Source organism: Ursus arctos, unplaced genomic scaffold, assembly GCF_023065955.2.
Source record: "Ursus arctos isolate Adak ecotype North America unplaced genomic scaffold, UrsArc2.0 scaffold_4, whole genome shotgun sequence".
Classification (NCBI taxonomy): Eukaryota; Metazoa; Chordata; class Mammalia; order Carnivora; family Ursidae; genus Ursus; species Ursus arctos.
The window spans coordinates 26471793-26495755 of NW_026623056.1; the positions used below are offsets into that span (position 1 = coordinate 26471793).

Below are 23963 nucleotides of genomic sequence, written 5' to 3' on the forward strand. Positions count from 1 at the left end.
TAAATCTTTAAAAAAAATAAAAGTAATTCATAGAACATTGGGAAAAGAACAAAATTATCCACATTTCTGAAGCCTATTAGTTCTGCCCACTACCAAAATTTTATTATTTTTCTCAATTGTTTTAATCTTGTGAAGGTATTAGAAGTGTTAGAAGCGCAATCATGATGGCAACAAAAGTGAAACATAATTTTGTAATGCCTCTTTGAAACAAACAAATGGGTTTACAAAAAGACTTTAAGAAGTAACCTGGGGGCGGGGAAGGAGCTTATTTGTAACTATAGGAACACCTATATATATAATTGTCTACCAGCTAGAAGGCAAATACGTAAGACTTAAAAAGTAGGCAAATAGAGACACCTGGGTGGCTCGGTCACTTGAGCATCCAACTCTTGATCTCAGATCAGATCTTGATCTCAGGGTTGTGAGTTTGAGCCCCCTTATATTAAAAAAAAAAAAAAAAAAGGCAAGTAGGTTCTTTTGTGTTTTAAAAAAGACATGAATGTGATGAGACAATTACCTTCTAGTTTTCAACCATTTCTTTGGACTTAAATTTACGTTAAATGATGAAATTTCAAAACTAGTGTTTTCCAAACAGGTCTTGGGTTCAGCATTGCTGGAGGTGTTGGAAATCAACATATTCCTGGGGATAATAGCATCTATGTAACCAAAATAATTGAAGGAGGTGCAGCACATAAAGACGGTAAACTTCAGATTGGAGATAAACTTTTAGCAGTGAGTATAAGAAATCTGTTCTTTTAAAAATCATTTTGATGTCTTCTCCCTTTTTTTTAAAGCAAATTTCTACTTCCCAAAAATGTTTAAACAATATTTAAATGAGTGAATACTAATCTTGCTTTAATCAAAACCTGAAAAATGATTCTTGGTATTATCTTATTAGCCCTTTTTTTCCCCCTCTACTAGCTTCCCTCTCTTTTTCTTTTTTTCTCCTTTTCTTTTTTGTTGAAGGGTTAGGGAGAGTTGGATACACAGAAATGTTTAAACAGTATCAGCTTTGACTTTCTTTTCCCTTTATTTTTTAAGTTAATTATAGTATAATGAAAACTGTTAACGTCATTACCCAACCCAAAACTAGAATATCAACAATTTGTGTTTTTTATTCGTTTGCTTTTTAAAAATTGTGTAATCATGTACATATGCCTAAATATTTTAATATTAATTTGTCCTGAAAATTTTTAAAGGCTGTTGTGCTGAATGTAGTCTTTTAATACTTTCTTTTTATTCATCCATATTGTTGCCTAGAGCTAAAATATATTCATTTCACCTCTACGTAATATGCTGTTCTGTACTATACTGCAGTTTATTTGTCCAGTCTTCATCAATAACTGTCCTAGTCTATGTTCCCTGGAAAAAATACCTGAAGAAAAGCTACTGTGCTAAGGTTTTATTGGGAGGTGTAATATCAGAAGCTTAGAGTGAGTGAAAATGAAAAGTGAGGCAGAGAATAAGGGAAAGTAAACACAAGCTATTATGTTTCTGAGCTGGCTATAATTTCATAAGAAAATACCGCTAATTTCCTGTCATATAGGATAGTCTTCCAGGCAAGTGATGTGACATTATTAAACTTTAGATCCAACCATCCAAGGAAAAGAAAGGATTTATCTCACTGTCTCTTTGGTAGAGTCTACCCCATGGAGCTAACTGTTCCAAATTTCTGGACTGTTACTCAGCTCCTCTGGGCAAATGCTAGGGAAGCCAGCTCCCATACTCCTTGGCGTAGCACTTCCTCTGAACTCAGAAGTGGTAGAAAGAACCAGAGCCTCAGTGATCTACACAGATCAGACACAGGCTTTTGACATGTTACAGCTCTCACTCTATGGAGTAACACATCAGCCATGCCCGAGCACAGCCCTTACCCTAGAAGAGATTGAAAGAGCTGATAACGGCTGGAGACAGGGTGAGAGAAGCAGTAGCCAGGACTCTCCAGTAAGCACACAGCCAAAGCCTAGTAGACAGGTAGGCTCCAGCAAATCTGAAAAGGCACGTAAACTAGGTCTGATATAGTGGGGTGTTGGGTTATTTCCTTTTTTTTTTTTTTTTTTTTTTTTCAGTAGTATGAATAACTCTGCCAGAGAGAGCTGCTGCGTATTCTGGTGAACATGTACATACAAGCGTTTCATTTAAGTATTTATCCTAAGCAGTGGTCATGGAATATCCTCTTAGTAACATTATAGCAAAAACATATTGTTTTCTAAACCAGTTATAAAAATGTACACTTCTATCAGCAATATATAAATGATTTCTTTGTTGTACATGCTGGCCAGTACTGCTTATTGCTGCAGCAAGGAGATAGACTGTTTTCGAGTTAATAATGGGGAAGAGGAAAGAGCTGACTTGGAATGCTTTTCTGCACACACACACTGGTTGAAAACTGCCTTCTTTCTCCACTGAGTTTCTCATTTGTACTTTTTAATTTCTTAGATACTGTGTTTTCTTTTATGGTTTTTCCAGAATCAGTTTTAGTGGTTGTGAAGCCAGCAATGTCTGCTGATTGACCATTTAGTAAGGCTTTGGTTGCCATAATTCCACTGAAATTATCGAATTTTTAGTTCTCATTTTAATTGACTTATCAGGCATTCAACACCGTTTCCTCCTTCAGACGCTTTTTCCAATTTACTTAATAGTTACCCTCTTTCTTGGTATTCCTCGTATCTCACTAGTCTTTCCTTCTCATTCTCCCTTTTGGTGCATCTTCTCCCTAATCTCTAAACATTGAGGTGAGACAGGACTTGGTCCTTGTACATTTTTTCTTCTTTTTGATAGGTGGTCAAATAATGTACTGTCTCATTGCACATGATAGGCATAAGTATTGTTTTCTGACTTCAGTTTTACTTTTACACACATACACATATATTTTGTGCTTGGCTGAAATATAAAAATTTTTCAGAGTGGTTCTTGGTAAAACAGTTGAAAAGCCCTAGGAGATTTCATCTAGTCTCCTTTCATATGCCTCAAGAGTCATGTCAAATTTAATATATCTAAAAATGAACTTCTGAGTTTCATCCTACGCCCCACCCACCACCCTCAAATCCTATTCCTTGCACAGTCTTCACATCTCATGAAATGAGAACTTCATCCTTCTATTTGCCCAGGTCTAAAACTTCAGGATCATTCTCCTTCATACTCCTTATTGAATCCCTTAGCAAATCTTGTCAGCTCTTTTATCTGTTACTAATGCTGCTTAAGAAAACACAAGAATTAGTGGCTAAAACAACAACAATATTTATTTACACTTCTGTAATTTGGGTAGGATTTAGCCAGGACAGTCTGTCTGTTCTGCATAATGTCACCTGGTAGCTGAGCTAGAGCCAGGAATCGACTTCCAAGTTCACTCATAACTTTGCACACAAGTTGGGTTGGCTGTCAAGTGAGAGCTCAGCTGGAGCTGTAAGCCAGTTGTCTCCCCACATGACTATGTTAGGCTTCTCACAGGATGGTGACCAGGTTACAAGAGGGACATGCCAGAAACACAGGCTCCACTGTGTGGCATTTATCAGTCCTCTCTTTGCATCATAATTATTAATGCATCATTGACTAAAGCAAGTTACGTAGCCAAGCAAGGTTCACTGTAGGAAGGGATTTTTACAGGGGTGTGAATACCAAGATGCACGGCTCACTGCAGGCCACCAAAGGAACAGTATACCACAGCTGTGTACTTCAAAATGCAGGCAGTCCTTCACTGTACCTCGTAGTGTGGGACCATAAAAATGACCATGTGGCTGAAACCCTGCAAAGCAGTATTAATAATTGGTGGTGCAAGTTAATGATTGTTTGTGACCTTTAAAAATTTCTGTCAGAACATGAAAAACTCTCTGTCAATTATACAGGTACAAATTAGGGAAATGAAAAATATACTAAAATGAGTATTTGTTTAGTACATTGTAATTTTAAAACATTAGGAACATTTTTGGTGTTTTATGTCTTTGCAAAAAAAAAAAAAATTACCAAAAAGAAGAGCAAAGTTAACCTAAAGCTAGCAGAAGGAAGCAAATAATTAAGATTAGAGCAGAAGTTAATGAAATAGGTAATAGGAAAACCAGAGAGAAGATAAACCAATACTTGGTACTTTGGAAAGGTGGACAAAATTGACAAACCTTAGCTAGACTGATCAAGAAACAAAGAAGACTCAAATTTTTAAAAGTAGGAATTAAAGAGGGGACATAAGGAAATACTTTTATTTATGAACAGTTATATGCCAACATATTAGATAATTTAGATGAAATGAACAAATGTCTGGAAAGCCACCACTACCACTTTTATTCAGACTGTACTGAAGAGTGTAGCCAGGAAACTAAAAAGACATTCAGATTGGGAAGGAAAAAGTAAAAATTGGTAGATTACATCTACAAATACAGTTTTACTTGTATAAAGAAAATCCTAAGGAACTTACTGATGGAACTAGTAAGTTTAGCAATGTCATAGGATATATATCACTACCTAAAAATCAATTCTGTTTCTATAACAGGAGATAGATGAACGGCTAATAAATAACTGAAAAAAGTCTTGACTATTAAATAGTGAAAGTAAAAACTTAAATAGTAATGTATAAATTGAAACATGCTTTTTTATAAATTGATACTGTTCCATGTTGGAAAAGGCCTGAGTAGATGGGATGAAACACTCATATTCTATGGTAGTGAGTATAAGTTTACTGAAGTCATTTATTTAGAACAGTTTAAATATCTGTTAATATTGAAATGGCTTAATAAATTATGATATAACCACACAATGGTGTACTGTGCAACAGTTTTTTAATTCTATGTGTCCCAACATGGAAAGATCTCTTAGATACCTTATATTAAAAATCCAATTGCAGAATAAAAACTTAAAATAGTCTCATTTTCTTTAAAAAAATCTAAAATATACTTACATATATTCATAAATACCTAAGAGTAGAAGGACTAGGCTTGGGGATTGGGAGGAATAGGCACTGGAATTAAGATTGGCTATTCCATTAACACACATAAACAGCTTCCTGATGTGACAGACAGTAAAATTGGGGTTTTCTTTTCATATACCTTTATATTCCTTAAATCACTTCTGCTTTTTCCCTGTGTTTTGGTATAATTGTTTATAACCAAAAAAGCAGAAAGGTAATGAAAATGTCCTAAATGTCTTTTGGGATTTTCTTTTAGGTCAATAGTGTGTGTTTGGAAGAAGTTACTCATGAAGAAGCAGTAACTGCCTTAAAGAACACGTCTGATTTTGTTTATTTGAAAGTGGCAAAACCCACAAGTATGTATATGAATGATGGCTATGTACCACCTGATATCACCAACTGTAAGTCTGTTTGCTTAAATCTATCTTATTTCCCTATTTTTAAATATTTTAAAAACTAGATTAAGCATTTTAACCTAATAGTTTTTAAAAACCAAATTTAAATCAGAATCTTGATAGTAAGAAGTGATGTGTCCTTTTTCAAAGTTTTACATAGATAACAGTCACCAAAGGTATTTGCAAGTAATGCACATTCTTGTTTTGTTCTAATAGTTTTGGGATGTAGCACGAAATTTACTTTAACAAGCAGTTCTTTAAAACCATGGTAATCTTGAGGTTTCTGATGCTGCTAGTTCATGGACTACACTTTAAGAAATACTAATATTAAATATTTCTAAAATTTGGGCTTTTCTATGCTCTGTTATGTGAGCACAGATATTATTTTTGTACAAGCTCCTAGTGTATTACCTAACTGTATTTGTATACAGTACGATTGTGTTGCCTAGAAATTAACTGTTACAAAAAGTACTAATGTAATTTTAAGTTTCCTGTTGGATTTTCAGTTTCTTTTTTAATGTACAAGCTGGGATAAGATTTAAATAATGTGTTTGTGTTTGTTGACAAATTGAAGTTTTATTTCTTTGGTGCACTGAGTTGATATTAGAAGCACCTGTGCATACCAAAGATCTTATATGTACTCTCTGTAGTCTGCTTTTCCAGGTCTTCCTCATTTAAATTGTAGAGTTTTAGAGATATTTGTGGTTTTATAAATGGCAAGGTTCCAGTTTTAAAACTTCAGAGTTCATTACTGTCATTAATCATTATAAGTTAAATATAAATTATATTTTGAAATGAATATACTATTGTCCAGTGATAAATCTTCATTATCTGCCCATTGCTTTATTAATTACTCAAGTATAACCGAAATTTTTAAAATAGCATTCAGTCTCTTTAATGGAGAGGGATGATGTCTTTTTTTTTTTAATACTTCATTTGTGTCAGAACAGAACTTTGCTACTTGTTTAAAATTCTCACATACAGTTGGTCTTACACATGAACTTTCTATAAGGGTTTTATGTATTTTTATTTGTGATTAGACATGCAAATTCACTAATAAGCTATTTTATGCACCAGTGTAAATACCAGTCTTATTTATTTATTATGCTGCTTTATCTGTTCGAGACAACGATGCATGTTTGTAACAGTTGTTCCATGAACTGAGAATTGATGTCCTGATTATGACCAAATATACAAACAGCCAGGGTGCTTCTTATATGTTGAACTGAAAAAAAAGTTGTCATTTTTTAATTGAATTATCCCTTTTATACATACTAATATGACATATGAAAAATGGAAGAGCTAGTCCTAAAGAGTAATAATTAAATAATGATTTATTGTTTTCCTTATAGGCATAGATATAATCTTCCTTTTTTTCATCTGTTGAACTAATAGAACACTGTGAAAAAGTTGTCCCTTGCTAGTTCAGCTCTTTCATAAGGTTCTATTTCCATTCCCCTCTTTTCTTAGGCGACTACAATTACAAATTTTGTTATATACGTCAGCCCACGTTCATACAACATAGGCTGTTCATATGTCATTTATCTGTATGTTTTTTAAAAAAGCGTTTGTGATTCAGGCCACCTAGGTGGCTCAGTTGATTAAACATCCAATCTTGGATGCTCAGGTCATGATCTCAGGGTCTTGAAATCCAGCCCTGCATCAGACTCAACGCTCAGGGCAGAATCTGCTTGAGATCCTCTCCCCTCCCCCACACGCACACGCTTTCTCTCTCTCTCTCTCTCTAATATAAATAAATAAATAAATAAAATCTTTCTTTCAAACAGGGATTTGTAATTAAAAACTTTTTACAGGAGTGCCTGGGTGGCTCAGTCAGTTAAGCGTCTGTCTTCTGCTCAGGTCATGATCCCAGGGTCCTGGGATCCAGCCCAGCATTCAGCTCTCTGCTCAGCGGGGAGCCTGCTTCTCCCTCTCCCTCTGCCTGCTGCTATGTCTACTTGTGATCTCTCTCTGTCAAGTAAATAAAATCTTTAAAATAATAAAGAAATAAAAATAATTAAAAACGTTTTACAGAAATTATTTTTACCTATCACCTTTTCTGAAGCCCTTGCCATCAGACTCTCCAGCTTACTACCTATCCCTTATGTTGTCATTTAGTGTCCTCCTCATCAGTCTGGCTTTAATCGCTGAAGATTTTAGTGTCAAGCCCATTGTCCTTGCTACTACTATTCATGTTGTTATTCTTAGTGATGTCCAGCCAAAATTCACACTGATGATTTATTCAACAGTCTTGGCCTCTTTGTTTCTTGATCTCTTTCTTCCTAACTATCCTACCCTCACTCCACCTCAAATACATGCTTCCATATAATAATTTAGATCTTATCATCATTAGGGCACCTGGGTGGCTCAGTTGGTTAAGCGTAGAACTCTTGATTTTGACTCAGGTCATGTTCTCAGGGTTGTAGGATCAAGCCCTAAGTCAGGCTCTATGCTCAGTGGGAAGTCGACTTGAGATTCTATGCTCAGTGGGAAGTCGACTTGAGATTCTCTCTCTCCCTCTACCTCTGCCCCTCCCCAGGCCCATGTACTCTCTTCTCTCTCCCTCTCTCTTTCTCTCTCTCTGTCTCTAATAATAAATCTTTAGATCTTTTCATTATCAGTATCTTCACCACCTCAATTCTTTGACTGGATACCTCAGTTCATTTATCCTTATTCTGACAATTCATCCTCATTTTGACCTTCCATCCTTTGACACTACAACTTGATTGCCCTCTTGTGTCTCCATTTGTCTAAGTTTTTTAGCTTAACTTCCGTGATTTGTCATGATACTCTCTTCCTTGCACATATCTTCTATTCCCTTGCCCCCACTGCTACTTCTCCCCCTCCCTTGACAGAATTCCAGCCAAGGTTCAACCTGCTGTCTTCCTTCATTCCTGCTCCCTAAAAAGCAGAACATGACTGGAGAGAAGTACAAAACTAGTTTAAATTATGACCATAAATTTCAGATGGGGTCATACTCTTGTGGTTGTAACCAAAATATAGATGGTAACCAAAATAGGGTACCCAGGAATAAAAGTAAGTTTCTTATTGAAAGGAAAAAAAAGTCCATTAGATCTAACAGAGAACATAGTTTCTCTGCTGACATTAGAATGCTCATTCTGGTGCATTGTGTGTCTTCTCACTTTTAATTTATATTCTTTTCAGCTGGAAGGCCTCATTGAACTTCTGACTTGGTCACTGATCTCTTTCCACTTTCTCTTCAAGTATTTCTAACTTGCTTCTCTTCCAAACCTTGGAGGGCTTGGATCATTAACCTTAATACCTAAGGATTAAAAAATTAGGCTCCCTTCCTTTATAGTTCTCTGGGGAATCTTTTCACTTAGGATTTGGGGTATAGGAAATAACATTGTTTTATCTGATCCTTCTTTGGGGCTGTCATTCCTTTGATAAGAACATTAATTTTTAGTTCCTGTTGTGTTGAGATACTGTGCCTTACAGGTAAGAATGACTCTTCCAGAAAAGATCCATTGAATAAAGACACAGTCTGGCTATAGCAGGGGGAAAAGTACCTTTTCTGGTTTGGGCAGTTGACTGAATTTCTTGTCCAGTTGTATTTTGTTGTCATTGTTCCAACCAAAGTTAATGTGGCAAAGAAATTTGAGTCAAAAATAAGTAAACGCTAGACTTTAAAAGGCCGGTGATTTACAGAGGTTCGCGTAAGTATCTGTTGCTTTGGAGCAACATGCCAGTTCCCTTAAAAATCACAGATGTTCTTGCTTATCACCCAGGAAACACTTTGGACTTTGAAAGTCAGGAGCCATGGTAGAAAGCACCTTGACTGGAATGCAGAAGAGCATCTTATATATGAACTAGACGGAAAACAGTTACTGTTGGACACTGCAAACCTATAAAATGAAAGCTACACTAAACTTTCAAGCCCTATACTATCAATAGACATTGTAACCTTTTCCTTTTTGTATGATTAAAGAGAGAGAGATGTACACATGCTGATAGAGCATACATTTTTTCCAGTACGCCGTGATTTCATTTATTAGCAGCTGTCTTTTACAGAGGTCACTTCACTCCTTTTGCCTCTCAAGCTACTATAATAATTTGAACTAATGATCCTTGCATTTTTGTACTCCTAATGTGTGTTATAATGCTTTGTGCATAGAAGACCGTTTATAGTGAAAGAGACTGATGGTTAAGTTATACATATTACAGCTAAATTTTGAAATGCTTTGTAACTTTATCATAAAGCCTCAGGAAGTTCAATATTACATTCAGTGTGTTTTGATAATGATGCAAATAGTTCAGATGTGTTGTGTTTTTAAAAGCTACAACTGAAATATGTTGCTTACCTGAGTAAGGAATAGCTTTATAATTTTCTCTCCTTTTTTTTTTTTTTTTTTTAAGAGAGAGAGAGAGCACACAAGTGCAAATAGGTGAGGGGCAGAGGGAGAGAGAGACTCTTAAGCAGACACCATGTTTAGCATGGAGCCTGACATAGGGCTTGATCTCATGACCCTGAGATCATGACCTGAGCCAATTCAAGAATCAGGCACTTAACCTACTGAGCCACTCAGGCACCCCTATAATTTTCTGTTCTTGGCTCTCACTAGAATTACAATCTGTCTATGACATTTACTATTAAAAGGAACCAAGAGATAGTTTTTGCTTATTTTTTATTTTTCCTTTTTACCAGGTTTCCATTCTTTCATGGGTACATTTAAAAAAAAAACAATTATAGGGGTTCCTGGGTGGCTCAGTTGGTTAAGTGTCCAACTCTTGATTTCTTTTTTTTTTTTTTTTTTAAGATTTTATTTATTTATTTATTTGACAGAGAGACAGCCAGCGAGAGAGGAACACAAGCAGGGGGAGTGGGAGAGGAAGAAGCAGGCTCCCAGCGGAGGAGCCTGATGCGGGACTCGATCCCAGAACGCTGGAATCACGCCCTGAGCTGAAGGCAGATGATTAATGACTGAGCCACCCAGGCGCCCCTCAACTCTTGATTTCAACTCAGGTCATGATCTCAGGTCGTGGGATCGAGCCCCACATTGGGCTCTGTGCCTATTGAGGAGTCAGCTTGCAGTTCTCTTCCTTTCCTTCTGCCTCACCCCCGCTCATGTACATGCCTATACTCTCTCTCTCTTTAAAATAAATAACTCTTGTTTTAAAAAAGCGTAATTATAAATTGGGTTGACAGATCTGAGCTGGTGTCAGGGCATAGAGGTTTTTCTTAATAGATTTTATATTTTAGAGCAATTTCAGATTATCAGCAGAATTAAGCAGAAAGTACAGAAATTTCTCATACTACCTGACCCCATCCATGCATAGCCTCCTCTATTATCAACATCCCCCACCAGAGTGATACATTTGTTACAACTGATGAACCTACATTGCCACATCTTACCCAAAGCTCACAGTTTACCTTAGGTTTCACTTTTAATTATACATTCTATGGATTTGGACAAATACATAATGATCTGTATCTACCATCACAGAATCATACATAGTAGTTTCACTTACTTAAAAATCCTGTGTTCTGCCTGTTCTTTTCTCTCCTGTAACCTGTAGCAACCACTGATCTTTTTACTATTACCATAGTTTGGCCTTTTCCAGAATGTTATATAGCTTGTATCATACAATATGTAGCCTTTTGAGGTTGGCTTCTTTCACATAGTGATATGCATCTAAGGTTTCCCGTATCTTTTCATGGCTTGGTAGCTCCTTTCGTTTTAGTGCTGCATAACTCTTTGGGTGTACCACAGTTTATTTAACCATTCACCAAAGGAAGAACATCTTGGTTTCTTAGAAATTTTGGAAATTATGAATACAGCTGCTTTAAATATCTGTGAGCAGGTTTATATGTGGACGTAAGTTTTCATCTCCTTTTAGTGAATACCAAGGAACATGATGGCTGGATCATATGGTAAGAATATGTTTAGTTTTATAAGAAGCGGCCCAGCTGTCTTCCAAATTGACTGTACTCCAGCCATATAGTATGAGAGTTCCTGTTGTTTCACAGTCTCACCAGCATTTGATGTTATCATTGTTTGGTATCTTGGCCATTCTAATAAATAAATAAATTAATTAGCATTTTCCTATTGACATATGGTGCGGAGTGCCTTTTCATATACTCATTCACCATCTCTGGTCTTTTGTGAGGTGTCTGTTAAGGGTCTTTGGCACACATTGAAATCGAGTTGTTTGTTTTCTTACTGTTGAGTTTAAGAGTTCTTTGTATACTTTGGCCAACAGTCATTTATCAGGTATGTCTTTTGCAAATATTTTTCTCCCAGTCTGTGACTGGTCTTTTAATTTTTTAGACAGTGTCTTTTTCAGAGCAGAAACATTTTAATGAAATCTAGCTTTTTAAAATTCTTTTTTTCATGGATTCTGCCTTTGGTGTTGTATCTAAGAGGTCATTGCCACATCCAGAGTTATCTAGATTTTCTCCTATATTATCTTCTATGAGTCTTATAGTTTTGTGTTTCACATCCAGGTCTGTGATCCATTTTGAGTTAATTTTGTAAGGTTTATGTCTAGATTCATTTTTTTTTCTTTTGCATGTGGATGTCCAGTTGTTTCAACACCATTTGTTGAAAAGACTGTCTTTGCTCCATTATATTGTCTTTGTTCCTCTGTCAAAAATCAGTTGACTATATTTATATAGGTATGCTTCTGGACTCTCTATTCTGTTCCTTTTATCTATTTTTCTGTTCTTTTTCCAATACCACACTGTCTTGATTACTCTAGCTTTATAGGAAATCATGAACTCAGGGAGTCTCAGTCTCTAACTTTATTCTTCAATATTGTGCTGTCTTTTGTGGGTCTTTTGCCTCTCCGTATAAACTTTAGGATTACTTAGACAATATCTACAAAATAACTTATTGGTATTTTGGTTGGGATTGTATTGAATCTGTAGATCAAGTTGAAAAGAACTAATTATCTTGATAATATTGAGTCTTCCTACCATGAACATGGAATATCTATTTATTTATTTAGCTCTTCTTTGATATCTTTCATCAGAATTCTGTTGTTTTTTTCACATAGATCTTCTATACATTTTATTAAGTTTATACTTAAGTATATAATTTTCGGGGGTGCTGATATAAATGGTATTGTCTTTTTAATTTCAAATTCCACTTGTTCATTGCTGTTATATGGGAAAGCAGTAGACTCTTTTTGGCAATTGACTTTTATATATTAACCGTGTATCCTGCAAACTTGCTATGAATGCTAATTAATTCCAGGAGGTTTTTTTTGTCCGTTCTTTCAGATTTTCTACATAAATGATCATAACATCTTCAAAGAGTTCTATTATTTCTTTCTCAATGTATATACCTTTATTTCCTTTTCTTGTCTTACCACATTAGCCAGGACATTCTTCACTTGTTCCTGTTCTTAGTGGTAAAGCTTCAAGTTTCTATTAAGTTTGTAGATACTCTTTAACAAGTTGATGATACTCCCTTCTGTTCCTAGTTTACTGAGAGTTTATATCATAAATTGATACTGGGTTTTATCAAGTGCTTTTTCTGCATCCATTGATATGATCATGCGACCTTTCTTCTTTAGCCTGTTGATGTGATAGATCATATTAATTGATTTTCAAATGTTGAACCAGCTTTGCGTACCTGGGATAAATCCCATATGCTTGTGGTTTACAGTCCTTTTTATACATTGCTAGATTTGATTTGCTAATAGTCTGTTGATTTTCCCATCTATGTTCATGAAAGATATTGTTCTATAGGTTTTTTTTCTTGTTATTTCTTTGGTTCTGTTTGGGGTAATGCTGACTTCATAGAATGAGTTAGGAAGCATTTCCTTGGCTTCTGTCTGCTGGAAAAGATTATAGGGACTTGGTATAATTTCTTCCTTAAATATTTGTTTGGTAGAACTCATCAGTGAACCTAGCTGGGCCTGGTGGATTCTGTTTTGGAAGGCTATCAATTATTGATTCAGTTTCTTTAATATATATAGGCTGTTTCGATTGTCTATTTTGTGTGTTTGGGTTTTGGGAGATTGTGTCTTTCAAGGAATTGGTCCATTTCATCTAGGTTATCAAATTTGTAGGCATAGAGCTGTTACTAGTATTTCTTTATTATCCTTTTAATGTCCATGGGCTCTGTCATGATGGCCCCTCTTTCATTTCTGATATTAATAATTTGTCTTCTCTTTTTTTTCTTAGTTAGCTTGGCTAGAGGCTTACCAATTTCATTGATCTTTTCAAAGAAGCAGCTTTTGGTCTTACTGATTTTCTCTGTTGATTTCCTGTTTTTTAATTTCATTGATTTCTGCTCTGTTTTCTTCTTATTTTAATTTGCTCTTCTTTTTTAGTTTCATAAGGTAGAAGCTAAGATGATTCATTTTAGATTTATAGTATTGAATGCATTCACTATAAATTTCCCTCTTAGCACTGCTTTCACTGTATCCCACAACTTTGGTACATCGTGTTTTCATTTTCACTTACTTCAAAATATTTTTTGATTTCTCTGGAATTTTTTTGATCCATATATTATTTAATCCCTACATATTTTGAGATTCTTCGGCTATCATTTTGTTACTGATTTCTTTTTATTCCATTGTGATCTGAGAGCAGACATTGTATCATTTATTTTTTTTAATTTGTTAAGATGTATTTTATGGCCCAGGATGTGGTCTGTCTTGGTGAATGTTCCATGTGAGCTTAAGAAGAATGTATATTCTGTTGTTGGATGGAGTAGTCTGTAGGTATACATTATATCCTGTTGATTAATGATATTGTTGAGTTCAACTATGTCCTTATTGATTTTCTGCCTCCTGTATCTGTCCATTTATAATAAAAGAGTGTGGATCCATCTGTTTCTCATTGGCCTCACATAGCTTGACACTATTGTGAGATGCGTGCATGTTAAGGATTATTATGTCCTCTTGGAGAATTGACCCTTTTGTCATTATGTAATGCCTTTCTTTATCACTCATAAATTATTTTGAGTCTTCTCTGTCTGGAGTTAATGTAATTACTCCCACTTCCTTTTAATTAATGTTGGAATTGTAATATCTTTCTCTCCATCCCTTTACTTTTCATCTGTATGTGCCTTTATAAAGTGACTTTCTTATAGACAGTATATAATTGGGTCTTGTTTTTGATTCACTCTGATAATCTCAGTCTTCTAAGTGGTACATTTAGACCATCGATGTTCATAGTTATAATTGATGTAGTTGGATTAATATCTTTTACATTTGTTACTGTTTTCTATTTGTTGCTCTTGTTTCGGTATTTGTCATCCACTCTTTTTCTGTCTTTTACAGTTTTAGTCAAACATTTTATTCCATTTTCTCTCTTTCCTTAACAGTTATAATCTCATTTTACTTTTTTTCAGTGTTTGCCCTAGAGTTTGTAATATATGTATCAACTAATTCAAGTCCACTAACACTATACAATTTCACAGGTAGCGTAAGTACCTTAAAATAATCCTAATTCCTCTCTCCCATCCCTTGTGCCATTGCTGACATTCATTTCACTTATGCATATACACATATGTATACATAAGCAAATATAGTTGAATACACTGTTGCTACTATTAGTTTCTGAGGAGAAGTAAGATGTAAGTCTTATCCTTGTACCTCTATCAGTATAGTGGGTTTTTTCCCTGTGACTTCTTTTAAGATTCCTCTCCTTCCCCCCCACCCTTTTTTCCCTCTAGTTTGAAAAGGGTATTTCTACACATAATTTTCTTGGCATTTAACCTAATTGGTGTTTCATGAGCTTCCTAGATCTACGGTTTGATGTGTGATGTTAATTTAGGGGATTTCTTAGTCATTATTGTTTCAAGTATTTCTTCCATTCTTTCTCTCCTTCTAGATTTGGTATTCCCATTTCATGTATGTTACACCTTTTGTAGCTGTCTCACCATTCTTGGATATTTTGTTTTGGGTTTCTTTTGTTTCATTCTTTTTTTTTCTTTGCTTTTCAGTGTTAGTGGTTGCTGTTGAGATATCCTCAAGTTCAGAGATTCTTTTCTCAGCTATTGCCAGGCTACTAATAAGCCCATCAAACGCATTCTTCATTTCTGTTAACAGTGTTTTTGATGTCTAGTATTTCATTCTGTTTCTCTTAGAATTCCCATCTCTCTGCTTACATTGCTCATCTGTTTTTGCAGACTGTCTACTTTATCCACTAGAGCCATTAGCATATTAATCATTGTGGTTTTTTAAAGATTTATTTATCTTAGAAAGAGACAGAGCAGGGGGGAGGGGCAGAGGGAGAGGGAGAGAGAGTCTTTTTTTTTTTTTTTTTTAAAGATTTTATTTATTTATTTGACAGAGATAGAGACAGCCAGCGAGAGAGGAAACACAAGCAGGGGGAGTAGGAGAGGAAGAAGCAGGCTCATAGCAGAGGAGCCTGATGTGGGGCTCGATCCCGTAACCACGGGATCACGCCCTGAGCCGAAGGCAGACGCTCAACTGCTGTGCCACCCAGGCGCCCCAGGGAGAGAAAGTCTTAAGCAGACTCCACACTGAGCACCAGCCCGATGTGGGGCTCGATCTCCTGATGCAGAGATCACGACCTGAGCCAAAACCAAGAGTTGGACACTTAACTGAATGTGCCACCCAGGCACCCCTAATCATTGTTGTTCTAAATTCCTGGCCTGATATTCCAACATCGCTGCTATTATCTGAGTCTGTTCTGATGCTTGCTCTGTCTCTTCCAACTGTGTTTTTGCTTTTTATTATGTCTTATAATTTTTTCCTGATAACCAGGCATGATGTACTGGGTAAAAGGAACTGCTGTAAATAGGCCATTAGTAATGTGACAATAAGGTGTTGGGGAGGGAAAGTGTTCCTGGTCCTGTGATCAGGTCTCAAGTCTTTTAGTGAGTTTGCACCTTTAGAATGTAAGCTACACAGTGCTTCTCAGTTTTCTCGCTTCCTCCCTTAGATGGGATAGGATGACTAGAGTGGACTGGAGTTGATTATTTCCCTTACCGGTCACTGGTCTCTGATAAAACCCAAGCAGGTTAGGCTTTGATAGTTTCTCCTGAGGGCAGACTCTTATTAAAAACAGAATGTTCTTGTGTATTTCAAAATGGTTTGTTTTCCCTTCCTCCTATCAGTAACACAAGGAGATTTTTCTCCACTATTCACTATGAGAGCCTGGTAGAGATCCAGGGAGTAAAACTCACAAATGTTTGGGCTCCCCCAATAACAGGGTCCCCCAGGAGTGTTTTTACTGGCCCATACTGAACCTCCAGCAATTTGCCAGTTACAGTTCAGGTTCCTCTACCCCAGTACTAGCTTCCACAGAGGTTTCTGCTCTGGCAAGTTACAATTCTCTGTATTTGTCTACCATTTTCTCCAACTTGGGGGGCAGTAGTTTGCCCTGTCGTCACCCTTAGCTTAAGGATTTAAGAAGAGTTGTTGATTTTTTAGTTTGTTTAGTGTTTTAGTTGTTGTTAAAGCAAAGAGCGATGACTTCCAAGCTTCTTATATGCCAAACTGGAAGCCAGAAGTCCCTTAATTTATTGTAAAATTTTGTCGAGCATAATCTTTTTGAGCATATTTTTAAGCTTTTGGTTTTCATTATTCATCATTAAATTTTAAGTAATAGAAATTTTTTTAAACTTAACCTGCAAAATGACTTCTCAGAAAAATTAAGTTACTGTACTTTAGATTTTGTATTATAGTCTTTTCTAGGACAGTCTTTTAAATGACCTTTCCTATACTGTGCAAATCAGTTAATGTAAAACTCCTTTTTAGTTCTGTTTTCTCAAGAGAAATCAAATGGTATAAGTTTGCTTTACTGATCTGAATATCTATACTAGTTTTAACCTGGAAACTTGAGCTTGTCTAATTTTTTACCTGGTAAGTCTTTTCTACCAACTTACATAAATAAGTGGGTATGAGTTATACATTAACTAACCTTGAAATTGATAATTCACATATGCAGTACTGAATGGCTCATTTCACTTAAAGTGTTTTTTACTTTCTTTCTTTTGAAGCTTCTTCTCAACCTATTGATAACCACGTTAGCCCATCTTCCTACTTGGGCCATACACCAGCATCACCAGCCAGATACTCACCTGTTTCAAAAGCAATGCTTGGAGATGATGAAATTACGAGGTAAGGAACTGAACATTTGTCCTTCTTAAATAAAGCCGACTGTTAGGAGTTATAATCAGCCAAGTAACATAGCCACAATTTTCAGCACTAAAAGATTTTACTGACAGATAATGAACTTAAATCTTAATTTTTTCATTGGAGGGTTCATTGAAGAGGCTGAAATATAAAAATATTTTATATTCCAAATAAATCACTTCCCTTTTTAAAAACATTACTTTTATCTCAGGAATGGTTAATTGTGCTTAGAAATTAACATAGGTAAAACTGAGTTAAGAATATACATATGTATATTTTAAAACTCACTTTTCACATTTTCCTCTTTAATATATATCATAAAATTTGTATAACGATCATTTGATTCATGTTTAGAATTCAACAAGCGATATTTTCTTTACTTAATATGTGTCCTTGATATCCTCACTTCTAAAATTTACCTTGATCTGACTTTACTGTTTTAAATAAAGTTTGTAAATTAACTGTCTTTTTATTCCCAAAGAACTCTTTAAGTAGGTGGGAAAAAAATAAGTGAAAAGTATTTTAGATCTCTTTCACATTATTTAATATAGTAATAAGACGTTATGTTTATACAGATTGCTTTATAATTTGTACAAGTATTTCATAACATTTAACGTTAAATGTTTGCTGATTAACGTCTATTTTATGTTTTTATTAATTGCATTATTGTTGGCATTATTATTTTTGAGCTTTCATCACTGTAATAATTCTTGTCAGACTCCTGACTCTAGGCAGTGATCTCTTTAAGGTGAGAAAGGAAAGAATATTCATCTATGCCCTTTTTGTCAAGAGTTAGCAATATTGAAAATTTAATTTATAAATATGTGCTCAGGCATTGTGTTTGGAGTGAAAATAGAAAAAACAGTGTTTGTGGTTATCTCTTTGTGATATGAATTTTCAAGGCTGTTAGTCTTTAGGCTATGCTCCTATACTGATCTGTCATGGCTTTGTTGTTGTTTTCTAATAGTGCCAATTTATAGAAGTAAAGAAGAAAAATAGTTAATGGCTTATTTGGTCTTTAATTTCTGCATATTTTTCAAACTAAAAAATAGGTTATATTGGTGTCTTGATTGCTGTTCCACATCTTTTTTCATTATATATCTTTTCTCTAGAATATTGTATTGGACTTTTTTAGTAATACACAAGTCTACCTGTTTTCTTTACCTTTCTGTGAAAATCAGGTAGTTGATTACTGCATATGCCTTCCTAAAACGTGTTTTATCACTCCCTTTTGATAATTACACGACTTTGTCCAGATATAAAGTACAAAAATCTTTACCCTCACATTAGAATTTCTCCACAGTTTGACCCTAAGCAATCTTTCAGAGGTTATCTCACATGACCAATTTTAAAAATGGGAAAGAGGGCGCCTGGGTGGCTCAGTTGGTTAAGCATCTGCCTTCAGCTCAGGTCATGATCTCAGGGTAGTCCTGGGATCCAGCCTTGGGTCGGGCTGCCTGCTCAACAGGGGAGCCTGCTTCTCCCTCTCCCTCTGCCCCTGCTCATGTGCTCTCCCGCTCACTCACTCTGTCTCTCAAATAAATAAGTAAAATCTTTAAAAAATAAAAAAAATAAAATAAAAAAGGAAAAGAAAAGAAATCCCAACGTACAGGATGATGATTCTAAAGTTTATTTTTAACAGCTTTGACATGTGATCCACATATCATACACTTCTCCCATTTAAAATGTAAACTCAGTGATTTTTGGCATATTACATTATTAATTTTTTTAAATGTGCGATTCAGTGACATTAATTGCATTCACAGTGTTAGGCAATCATCACCACTACCTATTTCCAGAACCTTTTTGCCCCCTCAAACTGTAGCCATTAAGCGATAATTCCCATCTCTCTCCTCCCAGTCCCTGGTGACCTCTAGTTTAGTGTACTCTGTGTCCTATGCATTTTCCTGTTCTAGATTGTTCGTATAAGTGTAATCTTAAAATTCTTTTGTGTCTGACTTCTTTCATTTAGCATAACGTGTTCAAGATTCATCCATGTTGTAGCATATATCAAAACTTCATCCCTGGGGTGCCTGGGTGGCTCAGTCAGTTAAGCGTCTGCCTTTGGCCCAGGTCATGATCCCAGGGTCCTGGGATTGAGCCCTACATCAAGCTCCCTGCTTAGCAGGGAGCCTACTCTCCCTCTCCCTCTGCCTGCCGCTCCCACGCTTGTGTGTGCTCTCTCTCTCTGTCAAATAAATAAAATCTTAAAAACAAAAACAAAAAAACTTCATTCCTTTTGGCTGAATAATATTCCATTATGTGTATATACCACATTTTATTTATCCATTCATCTGTTGATGGACACTTGGGTTGTTTCCACCTTTTGGGTATTGAGGATAATGCTCTGATAAACATTGGCTTGGAGCGCCTGGGTGGCTCAGTCAGTTAAGCATCTGCCTTCAGCTCAGGTCATGATCCCTGGGTCCTGGGATCAAGCCCCACATCGGGCTCCTGGCTCAGCGGGGAGCCTGCTTCTCCCTTGCCTTCTGCCTCTCCCCCCGCTCATGCTCTCTCTCTCTCTCTGTATCTCAAATGAATAAATAAAATATTTAAAAAAACAACAACATTGGCTTGCACGTATCTGCTTGCATCCTTGTTTTCACTTCCTTTGGATATATACTGAGGAGTGGAATTGCCGAGTCGCACAGTCAATGTATGTTTACATTTATGAGGAACCATTTGTTTTTTATAGCAACCATGCCATTTTACATTCCCACCATCAATATATGAGGCTTCCAGTTTCTCCACATCCTCACGAACACTTGTTTTTTCTGTTCTGTTTTTTTTTTATAGCCATTGTAGTAGGTGGGATGTATCTTGTGATTTTATGCATTTCTCCAATGATTAATGATGTTGAACATCTTTTCGTGTGCTTATGTCATTTGAAGAATCAGAATTTATTTTCCTCTGAGATACTGTTGGATTTTAGCAGAGTATTTTGAATTATTATTTATATAAAACTAATGTATATATGTGTGGCTTTTTGCTTCATACATATATTATTTTTTTCTTTTTAAGTTTTTATTTTAATTCCAGTTAGTTAACATACAGTATAATATTAGTTCCAGGTGTAGAATATAGTGATTCATCACTTACAAACAACACCCAGTGCTCATCACAAGTCCTTAATACCCATCACCCATTTAACCCATCCTCCCTCCCACCTCCTCCATATATGTTTTAAAGTAGTAGAAACCTTAAACTATTAGTCTATCATCTAACAGTGAAATAAAACATCAATATAGTGAAACCTATTGTGCCCTGATCTTACCATGCCTCTCCTACACTGCCTCACCAAGTGAACTGTCTTCCTGAATTTGGATTTATTATTCCATTTTTTCTTTTATATATGTGTATATGTGTTTAATATTTCCCAAACAATTTATTATTTGGTTTTACTATTTTTGACAAGAAAATATAATTTTATTAACCGTGTAAGTGAACTGGCAAAGCTGATTAATGATGAAAACCTCTCTATGACTAGAAAATGCCAGTTTAGATTTTTATCAAATAGTTAAGATTATTCCACATTATATGGAAGGATCCCTAAAATATCTTGAGTAGGTTCTTTATGTCATTATTTTTTTTAATTACCACATTTTTTTCTCCTTTTTGTTTTAGTTTCATGTGTGTTTTGAACAAAAATCTTTGGTTTTTAACATGAGTTTTTTGCTTTTATTTAAAATTAGAATTTTTCCTTTTAATGTCTAAGCCTAATTTGTAGGCTTAGAATCTCTACTGTTTGTCTTCAAAACCTTTTTAACTTTCATCTAGCTTTCTTTATAGTTTAATAATATAAGACTTATCAATAGAGAATTTTCACTGATAAAATGTCAAGTTGTGTATAAAATTTCTAAGGTGTTCAATACTTTTCTAATTTTTTAGGGAACCTAGAAAAGTTGTTCTTCATCGTGGCTCAACAGGCCTTGGTTTCAACATTGTAGGAGGTGAAGATGGAGAAGGAATATTTATTTCCTTTATTTTGGCTGGAGGACCTGCTGATCTTAGTGGAGAGCTCAGAAAAGGAGATCGTATTATATCGGTAGGATATGTTAATCAAAATAATGTTTTTATTATTATAACTATGACCTGTTATTAAATGTTTTGTTTTGTTTTTTTTACATCCTAAAGTTATGGGAGATATTTTGGTTATTTTCTTACCATTTTGCAACTTAATTGTAGGATTTCAGTGTTGTCAGAGAACGTGTTTTCTTTTGATATTTGACTTACCTGTAGAGGGATCTGTCTTTATAAATGTGCTTGAAGAAAGTATATATTTTCTATTTGTTGACTGCAAGGTTATCTGTATGTTAACTAACCTTGTTATTTATGTAGTACAGATTTTAATCTATTGTCTGTTTGATCTATTATTAAAAGAAATTTTTTAAGCTATCTGAATGTGATAGTGGGTTTAGCAGTTTGTCCTTGCAGCGATTTTGAATTTTTATGTCTTTGAAACTACGTTATTGGATGCATCTAAGTTTAGAATCATTACTCCTTCCTGGTGAGTTGAATTTTTTTATCATTATGTAATAATCCTCTTTATAATAATAATTTTTACCCTAGAAGCTATATTGCCTGATATTAATATGGCTCTTTTTTGCTTCATATTTGCCTCATTAAATTATCTTTATTTCACCCTCACTTGTAAATATAATTCAGTCTAAAGTGCTAGGTTGACAGCTGTTGTCTGTCAGTACTTTGAAGATACTGTTTTAAGCTATCTGGCTTCTTTTGTTGCTATTTACAAAAAAGATCTGCACTGTGTATTGTTTGCAAGTGATTTGGTTTGTTTTTCCTTTTTGTGTTTATGTCTAGCATTTTATTTATTCTGTTTGGGATTCATTGTGTTCCTGGATCAGAGGATCAGTTCCTTAATCAATTCTGGAACATTAGCCATTATTTTTTCAAATTTTGCCTTTCCCACATTGTGTGGATTCTGTCCTTCTTTAATTCCTATGAAAGGATATTATCTTTCTGTTCTGCAATCTTTTAACCCCAATTTCATATTTATCAGCTCTCTCTCCTTGTATTTAATTTCAGTTAGATCTCTTTTCTAGTTCATAAATTTTCTTCATCTGCTCTTTAAGCCAAAGCTAATTTTTTAATTTCAGAGTACCCTTTGCTTTCTAGAAATTCTTTGTGGTTCTTTTTTCAGTCTGTCTTGGTGGTTTTGTGGATTCTTTGTTATTTATAGTTTCTAATATTCTTTTAGATTTTTCCTTTAATCCTATTTATCTTTTTTTTTTTTTTTAAAGACTTTATTTGACAGAGAGAGACACAGCGAGAGAGGGAACACAAGCAGGGGGAGTGGGAGAGGGAGAAGCAGGCTTCCCGCTGAGCAGGAGCTCGATCCCAGGGGCTCAATCCCAGGACCCTAGGATCATGAGCTGAGCTGAAGGCAGATGCTTAGCGACTGAGCCACCCAGGCACCCCAAACCTATTTATCTTAAGTGCCATAAATAATAGTTCTATTTTTTGAAGCTTATAGGTAACTAATACATGTGACCTGTGATAAATTGTTTTATTCTAAATTTTGCATTGTGAGTTTGTTTTCAGTAGTACTTGATAGAGTGATGGGAGAAAGAGAAAGAATAGATGGGGATGAAGAAAACCAGCCAAAACTTTATCTAACATGTAATGGCATCACTGGACTAGAAAACTAATAAAAATGCTAGGAAGCCACAGAGCAAGTCTTACACCTGTCAGCTCTTTCCTATTGGTCTTCACTGAGTGCTCAGATGCAATAAAGCAAAGGTTGGGAACCAACAGAAGAGAATTGAGAAAAAATCATTCCTGACTCATACAAGGCACCTGCTCAATAAAAATAGGGACCTTGGGCAGATCTGTGAAAACCAGCCCTTGGAACTCTGTACTTGAGCTGTTAAGAGATGAGAGTGGGGGGAGGAAAGAGAGTTCAGAAAAAGCCCTTTGAGACTATGTGGACAGAGTGATATCTCCAGGACACAGCAAGCCTGGGACAGGTCTTGAGAACAAAGAGAACTTACCAACAACTCAGAAAGCTGGCAGCAGGTTTATAAAGCAGACAGTTTGAAAAATCAGTAGTTCAGCTATAAAACATTAAGTGATCCTTGTAATCTCCAGGATCTAGTGCTAGTACTCCCATCTTACGTCCCTCAGGGGAAAAAGTCATAATCCTGCTCTCAAAACATGAAACTAAACTTAATTTAAAACTACAGTAAAATGCAGTTGTAGTTCCCTCACTGTCATGGCCCAACACAAAAGTTGTACCCTGTTCTGGAATTAAATAGTATTTGTTTCAGCCTCTATTGTTGTTTAACCTGAAATTGTCTACTTTAGAATTAAAAATTACAAAATATGCAAAAAAGAAAGAAAAAAAAACTAGTTGTCAAGGCAGAAAGCAGTCAATAGAATTAAATCAAGAGAAGGCTTAGATGGTGAATTTATCAAACAGGGACTTGAAAATAAGTCTGATAAATTCATGATGATGATGATAAATGCTAAAGAATATAGGAGAAAAGGTAGAAAATATGGATAAAAAGATTGGAGAATTTAGGCAGAGGTATCAATACTACAAAAAAAAGATCACATGGAATGGCTAGAAA

The 23963-nt window shown here is 35.3% G+C and overlaps 1 protein-coding gene across 12 annotated transcripts in view; it reads left to right on the forward strand.

Moving 5' to 3' along the window:
• Positions 1–23963, forward strand: part of DLG1 (discs large MAGUK scaffold protein 1) — a 257844-nt gene that overhangs the window by 161201 nt on the left and 72680 nt on the right. For all 12 annotated transcript variants that reach the window (XM_026496015.4, XM_057306847.1, XM_048214738.2 and 9 more), the window contains 4 exons: positions 596–732; positions 5154–5298; positions 17238–17358; positions 21262–21418. In XM_026496015.4, the coding sequence (XP_026351800.2) occupies positions 596–732; positions 5154–5298; positions 17238–17358; positions 21262–21418 (560 nt within the window). The remainder of the gene's footprint in view (positions 1–595; positions 733–5153; positions 5299–17237; positions 17359–21261; positions 21419–23963) is intronic.